The 22,988-nt window shown below is 37.6% G+C and overlaps 2 protein-coding genes across 2 annotated transcripts; both read left to right on the plus strand.

Annotated features, from left to right (window-relative positions):
- The first annotated feature begins 4,949 nt into the window (after nucleotides 1-4,949).
- On the plus strand, nucleotides 4,950-10,190 carry LOC117318193. The gene is made up of 6 exons (XM_033873223.1): nucleotides 4,950-5,114; nucleotides 6,962-7,119; nucleotides 7,712-7,985; nucleotides 8,475-8,686; nucleotides 9,055-9,298; nucleotides 9,747-10,190. The coding sequence occupies exons 1-6, from the start codon at nucleotides 5,066-5,068 to the stop codon at nucleotides 10,169-10,171; spliced, it is 1,362 nt and encodes a 453-aa protein (XP_033729114.1). The 5' UTR covers nucleotides 4,950-5,065; the 3' UTR covers nucleotides 10,172-10,190.
- A 1,899-nt stretch (nucleotides 10,191-12,089) lies between these two features.
- LOC117318192 lies at nucleotides 12,090-19,572 on the plus strand. Its single transcript, XM_033873221.1, has 6 exons — nucleotides 12,090-12,213; nucleotides 15,805-15,962; nucleotides 16,496-16,769; nucleotides 17,928-18,139; nucleotides 18,401-18,644; nucleotides 19,119-19,572. The coding sequence occupies exons 1-6, from the start codon at nucleotides 12,165-12,167 to the stop codon at nucleotides 19,541-19,543; spliced, it is 1,362 nt and encodes a 453-aa protein (XP_033729112.1). The 5' UTR covers nucleotides 12,090-12,164; the 3' UTR covers nucleotides 19,544-19,572.
- The last annotated feature ends 3,416 nt before the right edge of the window (nucleotides 19,573-22,988 follow it).

The raw sequence follows: 22,988 nt of genomic DNA on the forward strand, positions 1-22,988 counted from the left end.
CTAATAGACGAACCACACCGTAACCCTGTACGAAATATTTGGTGTTAACACAAAAAGTTTACCTTTGAATCTCTACTAGACTAACCACAACGTAAATACGCAATATTTAGTGTTGGGCTAACGCCGGTATCCACACATATATCCGCAATTCAACTGTGATAAACATATCGGGACAAGAGACAACAAAAACACCACAATATTGTCGATAAGCAATCATTTCCTATGTAGGTATACAGTGAGATTAAGGTGCTGATAAAACAACGAACGGTGAATGTTGGACCGTCCGATCTGAACTTCGTCCATAAACGGTATTTGTTATTTCCCAATAAGGTCGGTAAATTGTGTTCAAGTTTTCCCCCAATGTTGAACTTGTCCGATCTGAACTTTGTCCATAAATGTTTTTTGTTATTTCCCGATAAGGAAATGTAGATTGTGTTTAAGGTTTCCCAAATGTTAAACTGAACTTTATCTATAGACTGTTTTTGTCCATTTGTAATACCCAATTAGGACAAAGTAGATTGCGTCCAAAGTTTCCCCAATGCTGAACTGGCCTATCTGAAGTTTGTCCATTCACGGGGTTTGTCCATTTGTAATATCCAATTATGACAAAGTAGATTGTGTCCAAGGTTTCCCCAATGCTGAATCATATATGGAAGGGTCTTGTGGTGCTTTACCAAAATTGTGAATTGCATGACCCTGGGGTCTCACATTTGCCCTTGGGGAGGGGGTAAACTTTAGTATAGTTTATATAGGGAAATCACATTTTTGACTATTATTTGTTGAATTTGCATTGGAATTCATTCTAACCTGGATAACATTATCAGCATTGGATAACAGTTTGATGGTATGCATATGTTGGCCCTGACTGACCCCCAGGGGCTGATGGGCGGGGCTAAAAAGGGTCAAATTGACTGAAATTTCAAAAATCTTCTTCTCTACTCTCATATTGGTAGAATCAGAAACTCTCCATAGATGGAAGGGTCTTATGGTGCTTTACCAAAATTGTGAATTTCATGACCCTGGGGTCTCACGTTTGTCCCTGGGGAGGGGGTAAACTTTACAATAGTTTATGTAGGGAATTCATATTTTTGACAATCATTTGTTTTATTTGTATTGGAACTCATTCTAACCTGGTCAACATTATCAGCATGGGATAACAGTTTGATGAAATGCACATGTTGGCCCTGATTGACCCCCAGGGGCTGAGGGACGGGGCTAAAAAGGGTCAAATTGACTGAAATTTCAAAAATCTTCTTCTCAATACCTATTTAAGATAGAAACAAATACTTTTCATAGAAGGAAAGGTTTCATGGTGTTTTACTTAAATTGTGAATTTCATGACCCTTGGGGTCTCACGTTTGCCCCTGGGGAGGGGGTAAACTTTACTATAGTTTATATAGGGAAATCACATTTTTGACTATTATTTGTTGGATTTGTATTGGAACTCATTCTTACCTGGTCAACATTATCAGCATGGGATAACAGTTTGATGGTATGCATATGGTGGCCCTGACTGACCCTCAGGGGCTGATGGGCGAGGCTAAAAAGGGTCAAATTGACTGAAATTTCAAAAATCTTCTCTACTCTCATATTTGGTAGAATCAAAAACTCTCCATATATGGAGCTTTACCAAAACTGAATTTAATCACCCTTGGGTCTCATGTTTGCCCCTGGGGAGTGAGTAAACTTTGCTATAGTTTATGTAGGGAATTCATATTTTTGACAATCATTTGTTTTATTTCTATTGGAATTCATTCTAACTTTCTCAAAATTATTTGTAATATCCAATTATGACAAAGTAGATTGTGTCCAAGGTTTCCCCAATGCTGAACTGTCCAATCAGAACTTTGTCCATTAACGGTTTTTGTTATTTCCGATAAGGACAATGTAGACTGTATCCAAGGTTTCCCCAAATGACAGTTGTTACCGATATGAAGGTCATTATCTTTATAATAGGTGACCACATTTTTGTGTTCACCGTCTGTCCATTTTTCGTGTAAATTGGCCAAGGTCTTTGAAGTCATTAGGATTCCTATACAATAATCTCGGATAGACATGGCAAAAAATTCCTTTTCTCTGATTTATCCATGTGATTTCCATCATCATTCTTTATTTCCTCCTATTGGGGATTAATAATTTACGTTCGAAATCGAGAAAAAAATAAATTGTAGATAAGTAAAACAGTTCAGTTGGGAAGAAATTCGAGAGACTGCAAAACAGCTTACTCAGTGTCGCGCAGTGACATCAGGGGGTTAAAGTAAGAAAGAACCCAAAGTCAAACGCGTTGTGTGCACAACGAACCGAGCCGCCTTCATCAGGAATCGTCTCCTGGCACCATCGTCGTCGAATGGAATGAGATATTGTTCTCGCGTTCTATAGTGTTGGAGCACACAGGCCACACTCAAACAGGACGTCTTGCAGGAAGAGTTCACGGAGATCCTCGGAGTACTTGCAATTGGAGCAGCAATGTACTATAACATCGCTAAAAGGCTCATTTCACAAGGAACACGCTGAACGGACATGGATGAGTGACGAGGTCAATGTTGAATATAGCGAGTTTATCACCTGAATGTCATGTAGAGATCCCACAGCGAGCCACATCACATACGGTCTGTAGATGGAATGACACCAACGGAACAGTTCAAACTCGTTATCGTTAATCATATGATCTTTTAATGCCGAGATTTCGGTAGAAAATATAGCAGTTTTTACTATATACTTCCATTGTCGTTTCCCGGGAAATGTATATGACCGAAGATATGTTTAGATGTACGGGAGTAGCTCATATCTTTGAAGAACCTCTATGATCTTGAACGTATCCTTTCGCGCAAACCGCTCCAGATTTACCGGCTAGAATGTTCAAAAACGAATATAGGCGTGAGATGAAAATACGCTTCTCTATCATATCTGATCTGGCGCGCCGATGAACACCAAGCATGGGCTACGAAAGGACTGAGTTTTGTAATTTCGCTGATACGAAGACTTGCCCAATGCTCACAAGGACTGACGGCAAGACCACTTTCTTGTATAGACTGGCTTTGACAAGCGGATTTATGAGGTTAGACTGGTCAATGATCGAATAAAGCGTCCGCCTTCCCTTATCACACGCTGCTTGCACGCGTTCCATATTGGACATCACGGATGATATTATTGTCCCGAGGTGAACCCGAGATCGAGTGGTTTCTAAGTTGACAGGACCAATCATCCAGGCAAAATCCGACTGGCTTGGAATATAATTTCCGATTAAATTCTACAGCAGTTTTACATTTTGTGTTGTTAAATTCAAATTTCCATTTCTTGCTGTACTTATGACAAATGCCGAGAAAACCTTGAAGTGACAGAGGAGACGTTCTTATTAGCGTAGTATCATCTGCTAGTGTCGGATTTCTTGCATTAAGGGCCTCGACTTTTGCGCCGTGATGACTATTTCCCAGAAGAATGAGCAGAACATGCAATCGATATATGCGTATTGATATGCATAGTGATTGTGTTGTCATCACCCTAGTTTTCATTTAGGGAATGTGACTTTTAAAACCCGGATTTTTTTTTTACAAATTTGTATGGCATGCCATGCTGTCATTTAATCACGGAGCAACTTTGTTTCAGGATTTTTACCAAACTATATAAGATGCCTTATAAATTTTAAAACATATCTTATATAATAAATGAGATATCTCATTTAATTTTCTTTATAAAATATCTTATATATCATATATAAAAGATCATGTCAAGAAAATTACATGAGATATCTTATATAAGATATCTAATAATGAAAAGTTTGAGATATCTTTTATGAGATATCGTATAAACATATAATATATCTTATATAGTTTGGTAAAATACTAGATCAATTTAATAAAAATTTGACTTGTAATTTCCGCTCCCCTACGATACACTGCATACAAGTATTGCAGTGCATTGTAGAGTATCGTAGATGAATGGAAAATACAAGTCTAATTTTAATTAGATTGAATACTGGATTAACGTTGCTCCATGAATAAATGACAACTTGGCTTGCCATATATTTGACTTGGATTTGTAAGGCGGGTGCCGTCGATAAACCAGAAGACGCTTACCCTTGTAAACACCTGGTCGTCTTCTGTTTTACCATAGGTCTCCATACAAATCTATACCTTTTGTTCTTAGTTTGCCTTCGTCTTATCGATTTTGAGTTAGAATTACGGTTTCGTTATTATGTCAACATTCTCTGTTTTCTTTTTAGATGTTCGATCAAGCAAATATATCTAGAAATATGAATTCCAATTGGTCTCAATGTGAATAAAACTTGTTAATAAAGGCTGTTACTAGCTTTGTTTGTCAGATTTCACGAATAAACCCTTTCCTTTCCGGTAAAAGTTGTTTCTCATACTTGACTATTAGGGTTTGCACATGTTTAATGAAACAGTTCCAAGACCATATTATATCTAAAGGGACTTCCTTGTGTCACTTTTATCGCTGTGATAACAGAAATGATAAAAAAACAATAAATTGTCAGTTCAGTTGTTTATTTGTATTTCCTTAAACTGATCCAGAAAACCCCAACCATACCCATTTGGATCTACCCTAGTTACGGGAAGATGATAATTTGTTAGTCTAGGTGTATTTGGACCTACCCTAGTTACAGGGATATGATAATTTTTTAGTCTATTTGTTTTTGGACCTACCCTAGTCACGGGACATGATGATTTATTTGTTAGTCTATGTGTTTTTGGATATACTCTAGTGTATATTAACGATAGAATGTTTTTAGAGGTTTGAGTGAGCTAAATTAAAAATCATTAAAACTGAAAAGGGTGTACGTTTTACCGTTAATATTGTTAACCAAGCCTTCCAAAACGTCTAACTTGCCCCATATACACTAGAATAGGTACCAAATACCACAATGTTTAGACCCCGACAATATAGAACTCCACAATCTCTGTTATAACCCTGATCTACATTTAAGACTGAAGGTCAGTTGTTCCACTTCCAGGAGAAGTGTCACTCTGATGAATGCTGGACGATAACGTATCTGTCACCAGAGAGTGGCGGACCGAGACATTATTGGCAAACAGACCCAGCGAACATGACGTTTTTGTGTGTTGTTGCGTTAACCTTAGCAATTCTGGGAGCAGGTAAATATTTCCTCTTTCATTTCTACTTTCTTATTAATTTAGTTTTCTACCATTTGTGATCCTGTCATTATGTTATGTAATGCTGTATATATTCCTCGTAGTAAAAATATCCAAATTAAAAAATTCCTCGTACATTATCTGTCTTTGAACTACAGTTTGTATAAACTAATTTGGGAGAGGTTTCAACCCAATGAAAATGTTTGTTATTACATATGTTCTGACACTTTTAGTTAAAGAACTGTTTAAATTGTTAATTAAATATATATCTATTCCATAGCATTCTTACTGCCGTGAACCCATTAAAATGTACAAACCAAAAGACAACTTGGGCTGCCGTATCAAACATAACACCAGGTTTTGGTTTGTTTGAGTTTTACGTCATGACAATATGGTTAGGCCACTCTTTTAGTATAAGCTTCCAAGCATTCATGTTCATTCATATATACTGTAAACGGACTTAATTTGGCACCAAAAATACAACGTAAACCAAATGAAAACAAATAACTGGAATAATGAATTAGCGCACCAACAATGTCATGGAAACCAATGTAGATAAACAACAATTAGCCAATCATAATTTAGCGGAATACTTCCAGCGCGACAAAACGCTAAACTAAGATAGGTTTACAGTATATCTTGTGTGTGTCTTTGTGGTGTACGAGTTGTTCAGTCCATCAGGAGCGATCTCTTACCATCCAATACATTAACTTACTCACAAACTGCGTCAGGCCGTATCCAGGTGTGGCATGGCAGTGTGATCACACTATCGAATCATTTGTTGTTGACAAAATCTTGCTCACGAATGCAAATAGTGTAATGCTAAAGATATAAAACATATTACTGAATAAAAAGTAGGAAAAAAGGTTAATTTTCAATGTTAAAGTGATTTCCAATACCCCATATAAAAAGTAAGGAGTAGAATAATATAGGGTACTATGAACTCAAAAACAACAAACAAACTTAAAGAAAAGACTCTACCACAAAGGGTTGTTTGTACGGAGTTCAACATATACAGATTTGGAGTAAGAAAGAAAACTACAGGAACGATGGAAAGATGTTGAAGGGAGGAAGGTAGAACAGTTATCATGGTCTCTTCAATGTCCCATAGTCAGCCTCTTGCGACATACTGTAGACTACAGCTGCTACATATTTATTAAAGATTACCATTTGCACGTCGAAATTGTAATGATTAGTGACGAAGTCACGTAATTGATCGAATTATAAGCATTTTACCAATGGGGTTGGATTATAGGGTAGCTACACCCCCTTCCTGGTTTTAACATTCGTACAGGCTTATTTTGATTTCCCAACCGTCTTTTTTGGAATGTTAAATCTAAAGGACGGCCTCCCCTGTGTGCAGCACCATACCTGTGGTGAATGTGTGTGTTTTGGGAGGCTCTGCTATGTTCCTGTTTATCTACTTGTGATAGTGCGGAACTGATGACGATTTTGCATAGTGCAACGTCAGTGTAGCATACTGCTGAGGACCCCCAGCAGGGTATCCTATCGATCACATTATACTGATAATGGTCTTCCCAATCCCAAAGTGATTAATAAGAGTAATGATACCATATTATGGGATGTGTCGGCCAGGGGATATAACCCAAAGCCTTCATCGCAGGCACAAACGCCTAACACAAGGCCAAAGTTGAGGCCGTGTCGAGGGAGGCATTAGAAAGAAGAAAGTTGTTTAGAAAGAAGGGAAAATGTAACATTCTAAATCTAGTCGCCTCTTACTATTCATGCTATAGGGACAGCAGGTACAATTAGTACGTCTTCCATGTAGGGGATTTACATGTGATTTGTAAAATCAATTACAATGTATGTTGTAATACTCTGCTACACAGATGGACAGGGCACCAGTCAGATCCCGGTAGTGGCCTTCTCGAAGGGACAGACCTCGCATTTACATCTTACTCAGGGTGAGATTCTAAATTACGACAAAACCATCACATCAGTCGATTCCTCCTTGGACAGCTCTGGCGTCTTTCATGCCAACCAGAAGGTAAGTGCTGTCAATGTCATATGATAATATAACGAGATTTCTTATATCACAACATGACATCATGGTTCCTTTCGGATTAATATGTGATGACAAAATATAAAACAATGCTCAGATGACGTCAGTCTGTTGGTACAAAATGAAATAAAGATAGGTATGAATGTATCTGACGCGTACAGTTTATTTGGATGCATTAAACCGAACAAATAACCGAAGAGTGCAGGTACGGAAAGTCAGAAATAATATAAAGACATCTTTTTTCATAGGTATTCATAAGAAATCCATTTAGAAATGAAACGTAGTCAGAAAGAATAATGATATTAATCCATTACCGACATTTGTTTCCAACTAATATATAACTCTTTTTTTAACTGAATTAGATATCTATAGCATAATTATCCTATTATCCAATAAATTGGCCTTTATGTCACTAATGAAATAAACTTTGAATGATGCGGACAATGACGTTACGTCATGAATTGAAAATGCCACAAGGCTCGAAGAAATCTTCTTAAAATAATTTCACTAAATGAAATAAAAACTCATATAATGTCCCATAAATATATTATAATCCTCTGACTTCCACTTTCACTAGGGTCTGTACGCCTTCCACTTCTACTCGCTGACCCGTCAGAACACTGAGTTGTGGCTTGAGCTGTATAAGAACACAGAGTTGATATGTTCAGCTTACGGCCATAATCCCAGCAGTGGTGGATATGCCGACGCCGGGAATTCCGCCCTTCTTTTTCTGAATATCGGGGACACTGTTTACGTTAAAGCCCACGACGCCTATGACAACACACTTTATGGTGCCAGTGACGAGATATATACGACCTTTACAGGTGTACTTCTTGACGGTGGATATTTTGGTGAGTAACCTTACTTGGCAGAAGAGCTTTTGCTGTTTTTGCTCTTTTTGCGCTATGTATTACACCTATCCTAGATATTATTTTGAGACCGTGACATTATGTGACTTCCGCCGAGATTGACCTTCCAAGTTTCGTCGATGAAACGGAAGACGCTTAGTGTCACTTGCGACAAACTAGATAACTCGAAGGGGCTTGGTAAAGGGTGAGCAGAAATTCCATCCCGAGAGTTAATCAGATATGGACAGATATATGTATAGAAATAGTTTATATTTTGGCAGCACGACTTAAGCATTTTACAGACGCAGACCTGTAGGGACAGTGGTTTAATTAGGTCTAGAACATTCCGGTAATTATCTGTTATTGCTATGTAGCCGATCTATATCAATAAATATTTCCTAAATACAATATACATGTGTATATATATTTATATCGTATACGAAATATATTTTCACGTGTTCGTTATTTGTTCAAGCTTTGCTATGTATTCAGAGCACGAGGGATTCGATGAAAGCGTGCCACATGGGTTTTCTGTTGGTCTTTCCCAAAACCTTACCATCAATGACGGAGGAAAAGTAGCGTATGACGTGGACTTCAACAACAACGCAGCCTTGGCAGGATACAACCTCTCAAGTCACGATTTTGTCGCACCGTATGATGGTCTTTACATATTCCATTTACACGCCCTGTCGTTAGCCGATAAAGTAAGTCATCAGCATTTGTGCATTTTATCTCAACATAATTTAGAGGTTTTTACATTTGCACCAGGCTTATCCCAAAGTGAACAATAAGTATCATATTGAATCCTCTTGAAGTGGCTGCTGGCCACCTCACTGAACAACATGCGGGGGACCAATGACATGCTATTCTGAACAATCGGGGTTGTGCCAAGCCTAATATCACCGGGCAGTCCTTGTTCCCTCCTGTTGTAGTGTAGCTGTGGAACTTTCGGTGGTACATTGTATAATAGATATTAATTTCCTGAGGAAATTTCGTCAGTATCGGTAATAAAGCATGTATTGCACTTTGCTTTATGAACATTGTTAACAGAAATGTTTTGGTTTTTCTGCAGGAAGTGTACCTGGAACTCTTTCAGAATACCCAATATGTGCTGTCTGCTTATGCCTATACAACAAACGAATGGGGAGATGCTGGGAATACCGTTATTCTTCGTCTCAGCATGAATGATACAATCACAGTTAAAGCTCGTCCCCAGTATGACGTACAGCTGTTTGGAGAACCGTCTGAGATCTACTGTACGTTTTCCGGTGCCCTTCTGTCTGTGACGGTGCCGGGAAACAATGCCGTATCTGGAGGTAGGTAGATTGAATGCATTCATCAGAGTTTGAAGTGTGACAAGTTAATTCTGCTGTCGTCATCCTGGTGCTCATTAGGAAAGGTGAATTCCCAAGCAGGATTTAAATAAGGTCTGCATGGCCGATGTCGTCTATAAAACATACGAAGCTTAACCTCCTGGAACACATGGCCTTTTTCTTCTTGTATCTTTTAATGGTCTCTATAGATTTTTTTTTCTGTTTCTTGCCCTGCCTTTGTTTATTTTGAATTATTTATACGGTTTCGTTAAAATCCCGATATTCTCTATCGTTTTCATAGATATCTATAGTCATTCATTACGTAATTTTAAAAGTTAATACAACTCTACAATCAAATGTCCGGTCATTTGTTTTCGGTCCGGTACAGGTTTCACCCTTATTTGTTTTCTTTCATGTACAAGTTTCACTATTGTTTGTTTTGGTTCTACAGGTTTAAGCGAAGTCGCGTTCTCTGTGGGGTTATCACACAACGTCAACATCTCCGCCTACTCTAAAGTCACCTGGGATAAAATATTTACAAATTATGGGAGTGGATTTGACACTGGAACTGGAACATTCACTGCAAAGGTCGACGGTATCTACGTATTCCATTTCCACGGGCTGTCCCAGACCGGTGAGGAACTATACCTCGAGCTCTATCACAACTTCCAGTATGTTGTGTCCGCTTATGCATATGACGCAAATTCCTACGCGGCCGGAAGTAACTCGGCGACCTTGACTCTAGCGGCAGGTGACACGGTGTACATCGGTGTCCAGAGCCAGGCAGTACTTTACGGAGTCAATGATGAGATATACTGCACATTTTCTGGATATCTGCTAGCTCCATTAGCCCAGTCTCAGCCGATTGTCGGGTGAAGCTTTTCTAATAAAAAAATATTAACTGAAGTTTGTCGTTACTTTTATTCTATACCAAATGCGGTTATATATAACCTTCTCTTACATTGTTATATGTTATTGTCTCTTATATTGTTCCTATAGCTACACCTGTTCGCAACTGATATGACACGTGATAAAATTCCTAATAGTGTATTATTGTTTTTGTTTTCACTCCGCGGTGTGTAACCACTTTCAAACCATAGAATAGGTACCAAATACAGATATAGAACTCCACAATTTAGACCGTTCACACATTCTCTATCTCAATCATGACCATGATCTACAAATAATTTGTTTACAATGTAGGTGAACTTCGACCTACCCTGGTTACAGGACATGATAATTTGTTACAGTCTAGGTGTATTTGGACCTACCAAGTTACAGGGACATGCTAATTTTTGTTACAGTCTGGGTGTATTTGGACCTAGCCTAGTTACAGGGACATGCCAATTTGTTACAGTCTGGGTGTATTTGGACCTGCCCTAGTTACAGGGACATGATAATTTGTTAGTCAAGGTGTATTTGAACCTCCCCTAGTAACAGGGACACGATAATTTGTTACAGTCTAGATGTATTTGGACCTACCCTAGTTACAGGGACATGATAATTTGTTACAGTCTAGGTGTATTTGGACCTACCCTAGTTACAGGGACATGATAATTTGTTACAGTCTGGGTGTATTTGGACCTACCCTAGTTACAGGGACATGATAATTTGTTACAGTCTAGGTGTATTTGAACCTCCCCTAGTTACAGGGACATGATAATTTGTTACAGTCTTGGTGTAGTTGGACCTGCCCTAGTTACAGGGACATGATGATTTGTTAGTCTATGTGTATTTGAACCTTCCAAGTTACAGGGACATGCTAATTTGTTACAGTCTGGGTGTAGTTGGACCTACCCTAGTTACAGGGACATGATCATTTGTTAGTCTAGGTGTATTTGAACCTCCCCTAGTTACAGGGACATGATGATTTGTTACAGTCTATGTGTATTTGAACCTACCCTAGTTACAGGGATATGATAATTTGTTACAGTCTAGGTGTAGTTGGACCTACCCTAGTTACAGGAACATGATGATTTGTTACAGTCTAGGTGTATTTGGACCGGTCCTACTTACAGGGACATGATAATTTGTTACAGTCTAGGTGTATTTGGACCGGTCCTAGTTACAGGGACATGCCAATTTGTTACAGTCTAGGTGTATTTGGACCTAGCCTAGTTACAGGGACATTCCAGTTTGTTACAGTCTAGGTGTATTTGAACCTACCCTAGTTACAGGGACATGCCAATTTGTTACAGTCTGGGTGTATTTGGACCTACCCTAGTTACAGGGACATGATAATTTGTTACAGTCTAGGTGTATTTGGACCTACCCTAGTTACAGGGACATGATAATTTGTTACAGTCTAGGTGTATTTGGACCTACCCTAGTTACAGGGACATTCCAGTTTGTTACAGTCTAGGAGTATTTGGACCTACCCTAGTTACAGGGACATGATAATCTGTTACAGTCTAGGAGTATTTGGACCTGCCCTAGTTACAGGGACATGATAATTTGTTATTCTAGAATTATTTGGATCTACCCGATTGTCCATTTACGACAGTGTGTTTTTAGATGTTTAGTGGGCTAAATCAACATTCGATAAAGCTGAAAAGCTTGTAATTCATAACGTTTATAATGTTAATCAACCCCTCTAAAACATCTAAATTATCATATACATACTAGAATAGGTACCAAATTCGCACACCCCAATGACCAGGCCCAGGTGATATAAAACTCCACAATATAGACCGTTCACATATTCTCTATCTCAGTCATGACCATGATCTACATTGAAAACTGAAGGTCAGCAGTTCCACTTCCATGAGAATTGTCAGTCTGGTGAATGCTGGACGATAACGTATATCAGTCACCAGAGTAGGCGTGTGGCAGACCGAGCTAACATAGTTGGCGTACAGACCCAACGAACATGACGTTTTTGTGTGTTGTTGCGTTAACCTTGGCGATTCTCGGAGCAGGTAAATATTCTTCCATTGTTACTATCTTATAAATGTAGTTTTCTACCATTTGTAATCATGTCATTGTGTTTTGTAATGCTGTTTATATTCCTCGTAGTCATGGAAACCACTTTGGATAAACAACAATTAGCCAATCATAATTTAGCGGAATACTTGCAGCGCAAAAAACACTAAAATGAAATGTTTGCTGACGAATTCACGTAGTGTAATAGTAAAGATACAACACATATTACTAAATATAAGTAATATAAATTAGAAATTTGATTTTTAATGTTAAAGCAATTTTCAATACTCCGCCTTACCACACAAATTTTTTAAAATAGCATCGCCCCAATATCAACGCTATTTATGAGCTTAGAGGCGAGATACAGTCCTCTAAATCTATTCAAAGGCGAACTTTACATAACGTTAACGTCATCGGAGTCATTGTTTGACCGTGTAAATAACGCAATGAGGTATTCTGTATTACCAAGAGGTCAATATCTGAGAAAAGAAAGTAATCAAGAGTAAGTCAAAAACAGATTAACCAAATCAAGGAATAGAACACAATCAACTAAAACAATTAAATAAGTATTTTATGATATTTCTAATAATTATGTTAAATGACTTTAGCGACTACACGACGGTTGGCCTGGGTATATCTTGACTAAATTAGATGATCTGACCACACGGGGTACATGCCAAGGGCTACTGAGACAACGCTCTCAGTGAACCCTATTGTAACACTGTCATGCTAGACCGCAGAAACTATACTGGCTTCCAAACGGGTTTTGCTGGCGAGGTACTGCATTTGGTATTTAACGAAACTGAAAACGGTTGTTATGTAAGGTTCCATTGAAAATTAATACTGTACCTGTAATTGACCACAGGTTACCTTGCACTTTTTCAATCCAAGGTCATACTATCTGTGTATTTCACCTATACATTGCCCAATATTAGCAAATCCAATGGCAACATTTATTTCCTTTCAAAAAAATTCAGAGCCATTTCTGGAACTAGCATCATTATGAAGCTAAAATAAGTTGTTTATCCATTTGTCGGAAAGGTACTGCTAGAAATATTTTATTTGAGTATTGATTAAAGATACCAAAAAATCATTGACACATGTACCTACCCCATTTCAAGTGGTCTGTTTTACTGAAAGTTAAAATTTAAAATGTATTTTTAGCATTCAAGTATAGGAGTACCTTTGTAAATGTCATATGGTGACTCATAGAAAAGTATCATTTCGCACCTGTTACCTGTTTTGAGATAGGTGTTTCTACTTATTCTTGCTGTAAACGAACCAACCAGTTCGGTTTATTAGGAAAAGTTGGTAGGCCTTTGTGAATACAAGAGTGTTCCATTTTCAAAGGAAACACAGGTAAAACCATAGCTAATCTCGCAAACACCCTGGTGTTTGTACAAAATATTTCAATAGCAAGTAATATTTAGTGGAATATTGGTCATGAACCCTAATAGACCTGAGTTTCTTTCGTAGCACTCTGCTGGGTCCCAAGGAGGAGGGATGGTATCCAAAAGGGGGATTCTACAATTCAAATGCACATGTTGTAGTTATGGTCCAAAATAATGAGATAAGATGTCCTAAAGTAATAAGGTTTCTGTCTGTCTGTTTACAACTCGACCGCCTACCGAAAGGCTGCAAAGTTTGCTTCAATGAATGACCTTTATCTTCATTATAGGTCACAGGGTTCAGCCATGCAAAAATCTTGAAAATATTCTACTCAATACTGTAGTATGGCGTGAAGTGATACACATTTTATTAAAATGAACTACATTGACTTACATTCAAGGTCACACGATTCAAACATGGGTCTCTTGTTTGGTTACTGCACAATACCTTAAATACTCTTTCGGGTCCGAAGGTCAAAGGCCAATTTCACTCTTTCTATAAATTGAAAATCAGTAAAAGTATCGAGTTCTACCTTGTGTCTGCATGTCGGGATAACTTATCAGGCCTGGCGGTCAAGTTCACAGTTACTTAAAAAGTAAGCACAGCGGTCAAAGATAATGCTACTATAAATAGAATAACATCATGCACAAAACTTTCTGTTGAGTTGTATGCACTCAGACCTCGTCCAGTGTTTTATCATAGAAAGACTTTGCTTTGCCGAGATAAAACAAGTATAAAAAACCAAACGCCTAGTTCACACAGATTATCACGGAGGATTGATACGGCAGCATTTTAAATACATCATAATATAAATACTCATTTCCGGTAATTTTGTAATAATGATAATAAAAAACAAAAACAAAACAAAAGCAATCTCCTCACACGCGCTAAATAGTTAAAAAGTAAGACATATAGTAATTTAGGGTAATATGAACCCAGCAAACAGCAAACAAGCGCTAATAAAAGAACTTACCACAAGGGTTTGTTTGTATGGAGTGCAATATATAACGATTTTGAGAAAGAAAGAAAACAATACGATCGATAGATAAATGTCTCTTATGTTGGGCGAGGACAGCAGAACAATTATCGTTGTCTCTTCAATGTCACATTGTCAAAAGTTCTAGAGGAAAAATAAATCTCGGTCGACTCCCATTCCTCATAGCAACAGAAGACATCGTCGATACCACCTCGATCCTACATAGACTACATTTAAGCATCTCTTACAGCATACAGTGGGCTTTAGCTGATAAATATTTTCACCTTGATCTGAAGGTACCCTTTCGTGGTTCCATTAAGGAGTGTTTTTTTCTTCTTCTTTCCTTTCAAAGGATTTTTTTAGATAATTAACTACAGTTATTTTAAACGTTAAAATTTACGCGAGGGGGAATTTACGCTAATTACGTGGACTCCTTTTGTTCGAGAAAATTCCCCCCACGCGTATTATTTTGATATCAATTTGCCTAATCTTGAACTACAAGCGAAAGTTAATCGATCGCGAAAATTTACCCCACGCGTATAATTTACATATTGAAATCGCAAAATTAAGTGCCCGCGAAAGTAATTACGTTAACAGTGTTTCAAATAAACTAGAATTTGTCGTCACCTTGCATGTCACGTCGAAATCATTATGCATAACGACGGCAGTTCAGGACGTTATCACGTAGATGATATGATTATAAGCATTTTACCGATAGGATTGGATTACAAGGTAGCTCTCTTCCTGCTTTTAACACTCGTGCGGGTAAATTTTGATTTTCAAGCGTCTTTTCTGGGGCATTGACTTTTTAGGATGCCGATTTAACATAGTGCTTCGTCACTGACGTATACTGGTGAGGACACCCCGCAGGACATCCCACCCAGTCACATTATACTGATAATAGCTTTCCCACTCCCAAAGTGTTTAGTAGGAATAGTAAGTACCATATTATGGTACATTGTATGTGTCGGCCAGAGGATATTACCCAAAGCCTCCATCATAGGTTCGAACGCCAAACAAAACACCACAATTTAGCCAGTGTAGAGTCGAGGAAGACAGAAAGAAGAAAGTTGTTTTTGAAAGTAGGGGAATATAAGTTTCCAAAATCTAGTCGCCTCTTATGTATCATGCTATGGGGGCAGCGGGTACAATTATTAACCCTACCTGTAGGGATTTTACTTGTGATTTGTAAAATCAATTATCTTCATACTTTGCTACACAGATGGACAGGGCACCAGTCAGATCCCGGTAGTGGCCTTCTCGAAGGGACAGACCTCACATTTACATCTTATTCAGGGTGAGATTCTGAATTACAACAAACTCATCACGTCAGTTGATTCCGTCGTGAACAACGCTGGCGTCTTTCAAGCCAACAAGAAGGTTAGTATTGCTGTTGTCATATAATAATATCAAGACGAGACTCCTGGTCACAACATGACATCATGGTTAAATTAGGCATAAATAGGTCATGCAAATTCCCAGATGACATCAGTCTTTTGGTACATTATAATATACATACAATTATGAATATACGAACGCAGGTACGGAAAGTTGGGTGATCGTTCTACAGAAATGTACAAAATCAGCATGCAATTAACATAACGAATCCATTAAGAAGTGAAACGTAGTCAGAAACAAACAATAATACATTGCCAGCATTTGTTTCCCACTAATATATAACCTTATTGGCTTGTATTAGATATTTATAACATAATCGCCCTGTTATCCAGTGAATTTTAATTTGTCATTATGCCACAAGTAAACTTTGAGTGATACGGAAAAATGTCCTTAAATCATGAATTGAAAATGTCACAAGGCCAGAAAAATCTTCCTAAACTAAATTCATGCATTGAAATAAAAACTCATATAATATGCCATATATATATTACTCCTCTGACTTCCACTTTCACTAGGGTCTGTACGCCTTCCACTTCTACTCGCTGACCCGTCAGAACACTGAGTTGTGGCTTGAGCTATACAAGAACACAGATTTGATATGTTCAGCTTACGCCCACAATCCCAGCAGTAGTGGATATGCCGACGCCGGGAATTCTGCCCTTCTTTTTCTGAATATCGGGGACACTGTTTACGTTAAAGCCCACGACGCCTATGACAACACACTTTATGGTGCCAGCGACGAGATATATACGACCTTTACAGGTGTACTTCTTGACGGTGGATATTTTGGTGAGTAACGTTACTGGAAAGACGTGCTTTTGTGCTTTTTGTTCCTTTTTTTGCGCTTTGTGTTATGCCTACCCTTGATATTATTTTGAGAGCGTGACATTATGTGAATTTTGCTCAGATTGACATGCCGGATTTCGTCGATGAAACGGAAGACGCCAAGTTTTCCTGTACATATTTCTTTTGAAAATTTATGAATTTCTTTTATTGTAAAATACCGCTTATAGATGCCAAACGGCGTATTATCTTAAGTAGGACTTTACACAAGAACAAAGAAGTTGATTAATTTCCAGGCGTATTCACAGCCCTTCTAGATTTACCGTTAGCTTAGGCCAATTTGATTTTCAACTTTCCTTCTGGATCTCCTGACCTTTCACATAGAATACCCAGGAGACCTAGAAGGACATGCAGCCGTATGTTGCAGTTCTATAATCATAAGTATGCATTGTATCTATTATTCAACATTATAAGTTTAAACTATATTTTATTCAGGTAAATGGAACATGCACATTTGTAAAACATACATACAGAAGATGATATTGCTTTACCTTATCAAATATTTAAAAGAGTATCCTGAATGATTTTCCGATATTTTAGTTTTTTTATTCATTAGCTTGAACTGTGGAAATTATCGAAAACTGCATCGTCACTGTCTCCTTTGTCCCGAGATATAATACCTCAAAGGTGGCTATTTTTACTTGTTTGTCGATACCATTCAGCACTGGGGCTTTTCGCTGTTATAGATAGATTTCGGTGTGGGAGTCGCCTAGATTAGCGGGAGCAGGTCTAACCCTATTTATAAGCTCAGTTTTCTGTTGTTTAAGTATGAATACAATTACTTAAATGGTTTGTATTAACTCAGAACAGACTTACTGTAAATATTTCAAACAATTTTGTGCAAATAGTTTTATGTTGGCAGCACGACTCCAGTATGCAGACGTAGACATGTAGGAACAAGAGCTTTATTAGGCCTAGAATATACAAGTAATTATCTGGTATTGCTATATTTCTGTAGTCAATCTTTATCATCATATGTTTAACTCTCTTACATAAATCAACATCATTAAATATTTTCTAAAATACATACTTTCTATATATATATATATAATATTTTCGCTTTTCACGTGCCTGTTATTTGCTGAAGCTTTGTTATGTTTTCAGAAATTGAGGATTTCGATAAAACCGCGCCACATGGGTTTTCTGTCGGTCTTTCCCAAAACCTAACCATCAATGATGGAGGAAAAGTAGCGTATGACGTGGACTTCAACAACAACGCAGCCTTGGCAGGATACAACCTCTCAAGTCACGATTTTGTCGCACCGCATGATGGCCTTTACATATTCCATTTACACGCCCTGTCGTTAGCCGATAAAGTAAGGCATTATCATTTGAGCATTGATCTTAACATAATTTAGACGTTTTGATATTTTCAACGGGTTTAACCCCAAGTGAGCAATCAGTATCATATTGTGCCTTCATGAAAAACATGCCACTCATATCCTGAACAACTGGGGCATTGTCAAGCCCAATAACACAAGACAGTTCTTGATCTCCGCTTTTGCAGTGAAGCTATTTCCTATGGAAATCTAGACAGTATCGGTAATCAAGGTGTTTTTTTTTGTTTTTGTCTTCAGGAAGTGTACCTGCAACTCTTCGAGAACTCCCAGTATGTTTTGTCTGCATACGCATATACAGCAAATGAATGGGGAGATGCTGGGAATACCGTTATTCTTCGTCTCAGCAAGAATGATACCATCACAGTTAAAGCTCGTCCCCAGTATGACGTACAGCTGTTTGGAGACCCATCCCAAATCTACTGTACGTTTTCTGGTGCCCTTCTGTCTGTGACGGTGCCGGGAAACAATGTCGTGGCTGGAGGTAGGTAGAGTGAATGCATTCATCAGAATTTGAAGTGTGACAAGTTAATTCCGCTGTCGCTAACTCTTCTGAAACACCCGGTATATTATCCATATACGTGTTTACTGGTCTCCATAGAAATATGTCTTTTTGTATCTCGCCTTTGCTTTTTTGACTTCGAATTAGTACTACGGTTTTGTTTAAATATCGGTATTCTTTATCGTTTTCAGAGAAATCGATAATCGAACATTACCTAACTCTAAAAGTTCAGCTTATAGCAAAATCATTTTATACTATGCTAACTTTAAAAAAGTTTGCTCATATTGTTTTTTTCATGCAAATCTAAGGTCAAACAGTCGTTAGCTATCCGGTTATGTCTGCGTTCCCCTGTCTTTCAGGGTTCATAGTTATTTGTTTTCGGTCTTGTACAGGTTTTTACCTTTTATTCTTTGCTTTCCTTTACAAGTTGCATTATCATTTGTTTTGGTTCAACAGGTTTAAGCGAAGTCGCGTTCTCTGTGGGCTTGTCACACAACGTCAACATCTCCGCCTACTCTAAAGTCACCTGGGATAGATTGTTTATAAATTATGGGAGTAGATTTGACATGGGCTCTGGAACATTCACTGCCGAGGTCGACGGTATCTACGTATTCCACTTCCACGGGCTGTCCCAGACCGGTGAGGAACTATACCTCGAGCTCTATCACAACTTTCAGTATGTTGTGTCCGCTTACGCATATGACGCAAATTCCTACGCGGCCGGAAGTAACTCGGTGACCTTGAACCTGATATCGGGTGACGTGGTGTACATCGGTGTCCAGAGCCAGGCAGTACTTTACGGAGGCTATGATGAGATATACTGTTCATTTTCTGGGTATCTGCTGGCCCCATTAGCCCAGTCTCAGCCAATTGTCGGATGAAAACTTTATAATAAAATGGTAGGAACTGATGCTTGCCTTTATTTTTATTTCAAATTAAATGTGGTTATATACCATTTTCTTTTCTATTGTAATATATTAAATGATATTTGCCATTAACAACACAGGATATTTAAACATTTAACTGCCTTTACTTACATGTTCTTCATATCACTACACTGATGGGAATTGTGTGATAATAATGATCTGATAACTTTCGCTTTTGTTTGGGAAGTCTTATAGTGACAATGTAGAGAAAATGGATATATAAATATTCGTCTAATCAAGTTTGTTTATCATGATCATAACGTTTAACCAGAGAGGGGTCTTGGCTCCTATCTTAATGTTATTGTTTCTCTGTAAGTTTTTAGTCTTCCTCTAATTTTTTACGTTACTTCTTAAAATACGTCTTTAAATAATACGTTTGTCATGTTGATCACTTTGAAAACTGAATAAAAATGGAAAAAAAAATCAATGACATTTTGCTTTTCCTGTCAGCATTCCCAGATAACTGAAATAATGATATTAAGAACAAACAATTTATAACCACGTGAGGTTCTACATAGAAGAGGAGAAATGACTACAGGGAGTTTGAATCATACTGATCGTGAAGTATAGTGTGGTGGACTATCCCTGATTACTAGGTATTTCATTTGAAGTTATGAATACAAAATGAATGTTTACTTTCACGAATCACCTATTGTATTAACTCTTTAAGGTATCATGATTGTCAGCTGTTAATACCCGTTTAGCTTTGACGTAAGATGAATGTTATGTCGAAAGTATTTTTCAGAATTTAAGTTAGGCTTACGTTTGGCAGAGTTCTGCTGTTTCTTTATAATGTAAGAAATCATAAGATTGTCGTATCGAAGGTTATTTCAACTAAGTCACTGGTACAATATAATCAAGAGCACAAAAAACGGCTCGGTTCTAACATAAAGAGGCTATGTCACTGTAGATCATTACAGTCAAAGGTATAGCTGATTGGATCCTCCTTTTCATCTTTATTCTCTTTCCTAGACCAGTCTTACTCCCAAGGATAAGATATGTTATCTTTATATTCTTCCGTAGACCAGTCTTACTCCCAAGGTTAATGTTATCTTTATATTCTTCCGTAGACCAGTCTTACTCCCAAGGTTAATGTTATCGTTATATTCTTCCGTAGACCAGTCTTACTCCCAAGGATTAAAGATGTTATCTTTATATTCTTCCCTAGACCAGGACCAGTCTTACTCCCAAGGATAAGATATGTTATCTTTATATTCTTCCCTAGACCAGTCTTACTCCCAAGGTTAATGTTATCTTTATATTCTTCCCTAGGCCAGTCTTACTCCCAAGGTTAATGTTATCTTTATATTCTTCCGTAGACCAGTCTTACTCCCAAGGTTAATGTTATCTTTATATTCTTCCGTAGACCATTCTTACTCCCAAGGATAAGATATGTTATCTTTATATTCTTCCCTAGACCAGTCTTACTCCCAAGGATTAAAAATGTTATCTTTATATTCTTCCGTAGACCAGTCTTACTCCCAAGGATAAGAGATGTTATCTTTATATTCTTCCGTAGACCAGTCTTACTCCCAAGGATTAAAAATGTTATCTTTATATTCTTCCGTAGACCAGTCTTACTCCCAAGGATAAGTGATGTTATCTTTATATTCTTCCGTAGACCAGTCTTACTCCCAAGGATTAAAAATGTTATCTTTACATTCTTCCGTAGACCAGTCTTACTCCCAAGGATAAGAGATGTTATCTTTATATTCTTCCGTAGACCAGTCTTACTCCCAAGGATAAGAGATGTTATCTTTATATTCTTCCGTAGACCAGTCTTACTCCCAAGGATAAGAGATGTTGTCTTTATATTCTTCCGTAGACCAGTCTTACTCCCAAGGATTAAAGATGTTATCTTTATATTCTTCCGTAGACCAGTCTTACTCCCAAGGTTAATGTTATCTTTATATTCTTCCGTAGACCAGTCTTACTCCCAAGGTTAATGTTATCGTTATATTCTTCCGTAGACCAGTCTTACTCCCAAGGATTAAAGATGTTATCTTTATATTCTTCCGTAGACCAGTCTTACTCCCAAGGATAAGATATGTTATCTTTATATTCTTCCGTAGACCAGTCTTACTCCCAAGGATTAAAATGTTATCTTTATATTCTTCCGTAGACCAGTCTTACTCCCAAGGATTAAAGATGTTATCTTTATATTCTGCCGTAGACCAGTCTTACTCCCAAGGATTAAAGATGTTATCTTTATATTCTTCCGTAGACCAGTCTTACTCCCAAGGATAAAAGATGTTATCTTTATATTCTTCCGTAGACCAGTCTTACTCCCAAGGATTAAAGATGTTATCTTTATATTCTTCCCTAGACCAGTCCTACTCCCAAGGTTAATGTTATCTTTATATTCTTCCCTAGGCCAGTCTTACTCCCAAGGTTAATGTTATCTTTATATTCTTCCGTAGACCAGTCTTACTCCCAAGGATAAGAGATGTTATCTTTATATTCTTCCGTAGACCAGTCTTAATCCAAAGGATATGTAATCTCTATATTCTTTTATATACCAGTTTTACTCCTAATTATTTAGGATGTCATATCTTCCCCTTTTTAATGGCTGTCTGTTTCATAGATAGAGTCAGTGCTTGTAACAAAAGAGTTGTCCCCCGTGAGTCGTTGCGAGCATTTAACAATATACACAAAACTAACCTGTCATGACAGTATTGTCTAACTTCATCCACAGGAAACTGTTACTTGTAGTCGTATTCAATAATGGCCGTGTAACTTTCTCTCTTGAGATAGACAGAACCTTCTCTGAACTGTATTCTATACCCGAGATGACAGTATCTACTTTATGTCGGCGATAAGCCGTGTTTGTCCGTCTTCCTGTTTTGATTTTTCGTCTGTATATAAAATATTGTCAGAAATTTCTCCCGTGAGATTATCTGAATATTTAATGGCCATTCCTGTACTTTATATATCACATGTCGAAATAACCACATTCACACTTCATCTCTCCATTCCCATCACTAAAAAGGTATTTGCCTGTAAACATATTAAGAAGACATTTAATTTCCTCGGAGACAATTATGCATTTTACAAATCATGATAAAATGATAAAAAAAAACGTTTCGACAATAATGTAATTATATTCAACGAATCACACCTATCGAGTTATTCATTCACATCTCGTACTTCAGATAACATATATACTTGTAATAAAATACCCTGATTGACAGCATGTTATAAAACGACAATGAAACAGTATTCACAGTATTCCACTACAAACAGTATATCTCACCCTTAGAAAGGTTAGATGAGAATTCACCGTTACATTTTTATCGGTATGATTTCAACAGCCGTGACAGCAAAAACAACTGTTCAATTACAGCTACTAGTAATGCGAGTAAATGCACATTTTAACATTATAGAATTCAACGAAATTTAC

This window comes from Pecten maximus, chromosome 19, assembly GCF_902652985.1.
Source record: "Pecten maximus chromosome 19, xPecMax1.1, whole genome shotgun sequence".
Taxonomy (NCBI): domain Eukaryota; kingdom Metazoa; phylum Mollusca; class Bivalvia; order Pectinida; family Pectinidae; genus Pecten; species Pecten maximus.

Coding starts and splice junctions, on each gene's coding strand:
- LOC117318193 (XM_033873223.1), top strand. CDS start 5,066: ATGACGTTTTTGTGTGTTGTTGCGTTAACCTTAGCAATTCTGGGAGCA. Junction 7,120..7,711: donor TCTTTCATGCCAACCAGAAG/GTAAGTGCTGTC, acceptor CACTTTCACTAG/GGTCTGTACGCCTTCCACTT. Junction 7,986..8,474: donor TCTTGACGGTGGATATTTTG/GTGAGTAACCTT, acceptor CTATGTATTCAG/AGCACGAGGGATTCGATGAA.
- LOC117318192 (XM_033873221.1), top strand. CDS start 12,165: ATGACGTTTTTGTGTGTTGTTGCGTTAACCTTGGCGATTCTCGGAGCA. Junction 15,963..16,495: donor TCTTTCAAGCCAACAAGAAG/GTTAGTATTGCT, acceptor CACTTTCACTAG/GGTCTGTACGCCTTCCACTT. Junction 16,770..17,927: donor TCTTGACGGTGGATATTTTG/GTGAGTAACGTT, acceptor TTATGTTTTCAG/AAATTGAGGATTTCGATAAA.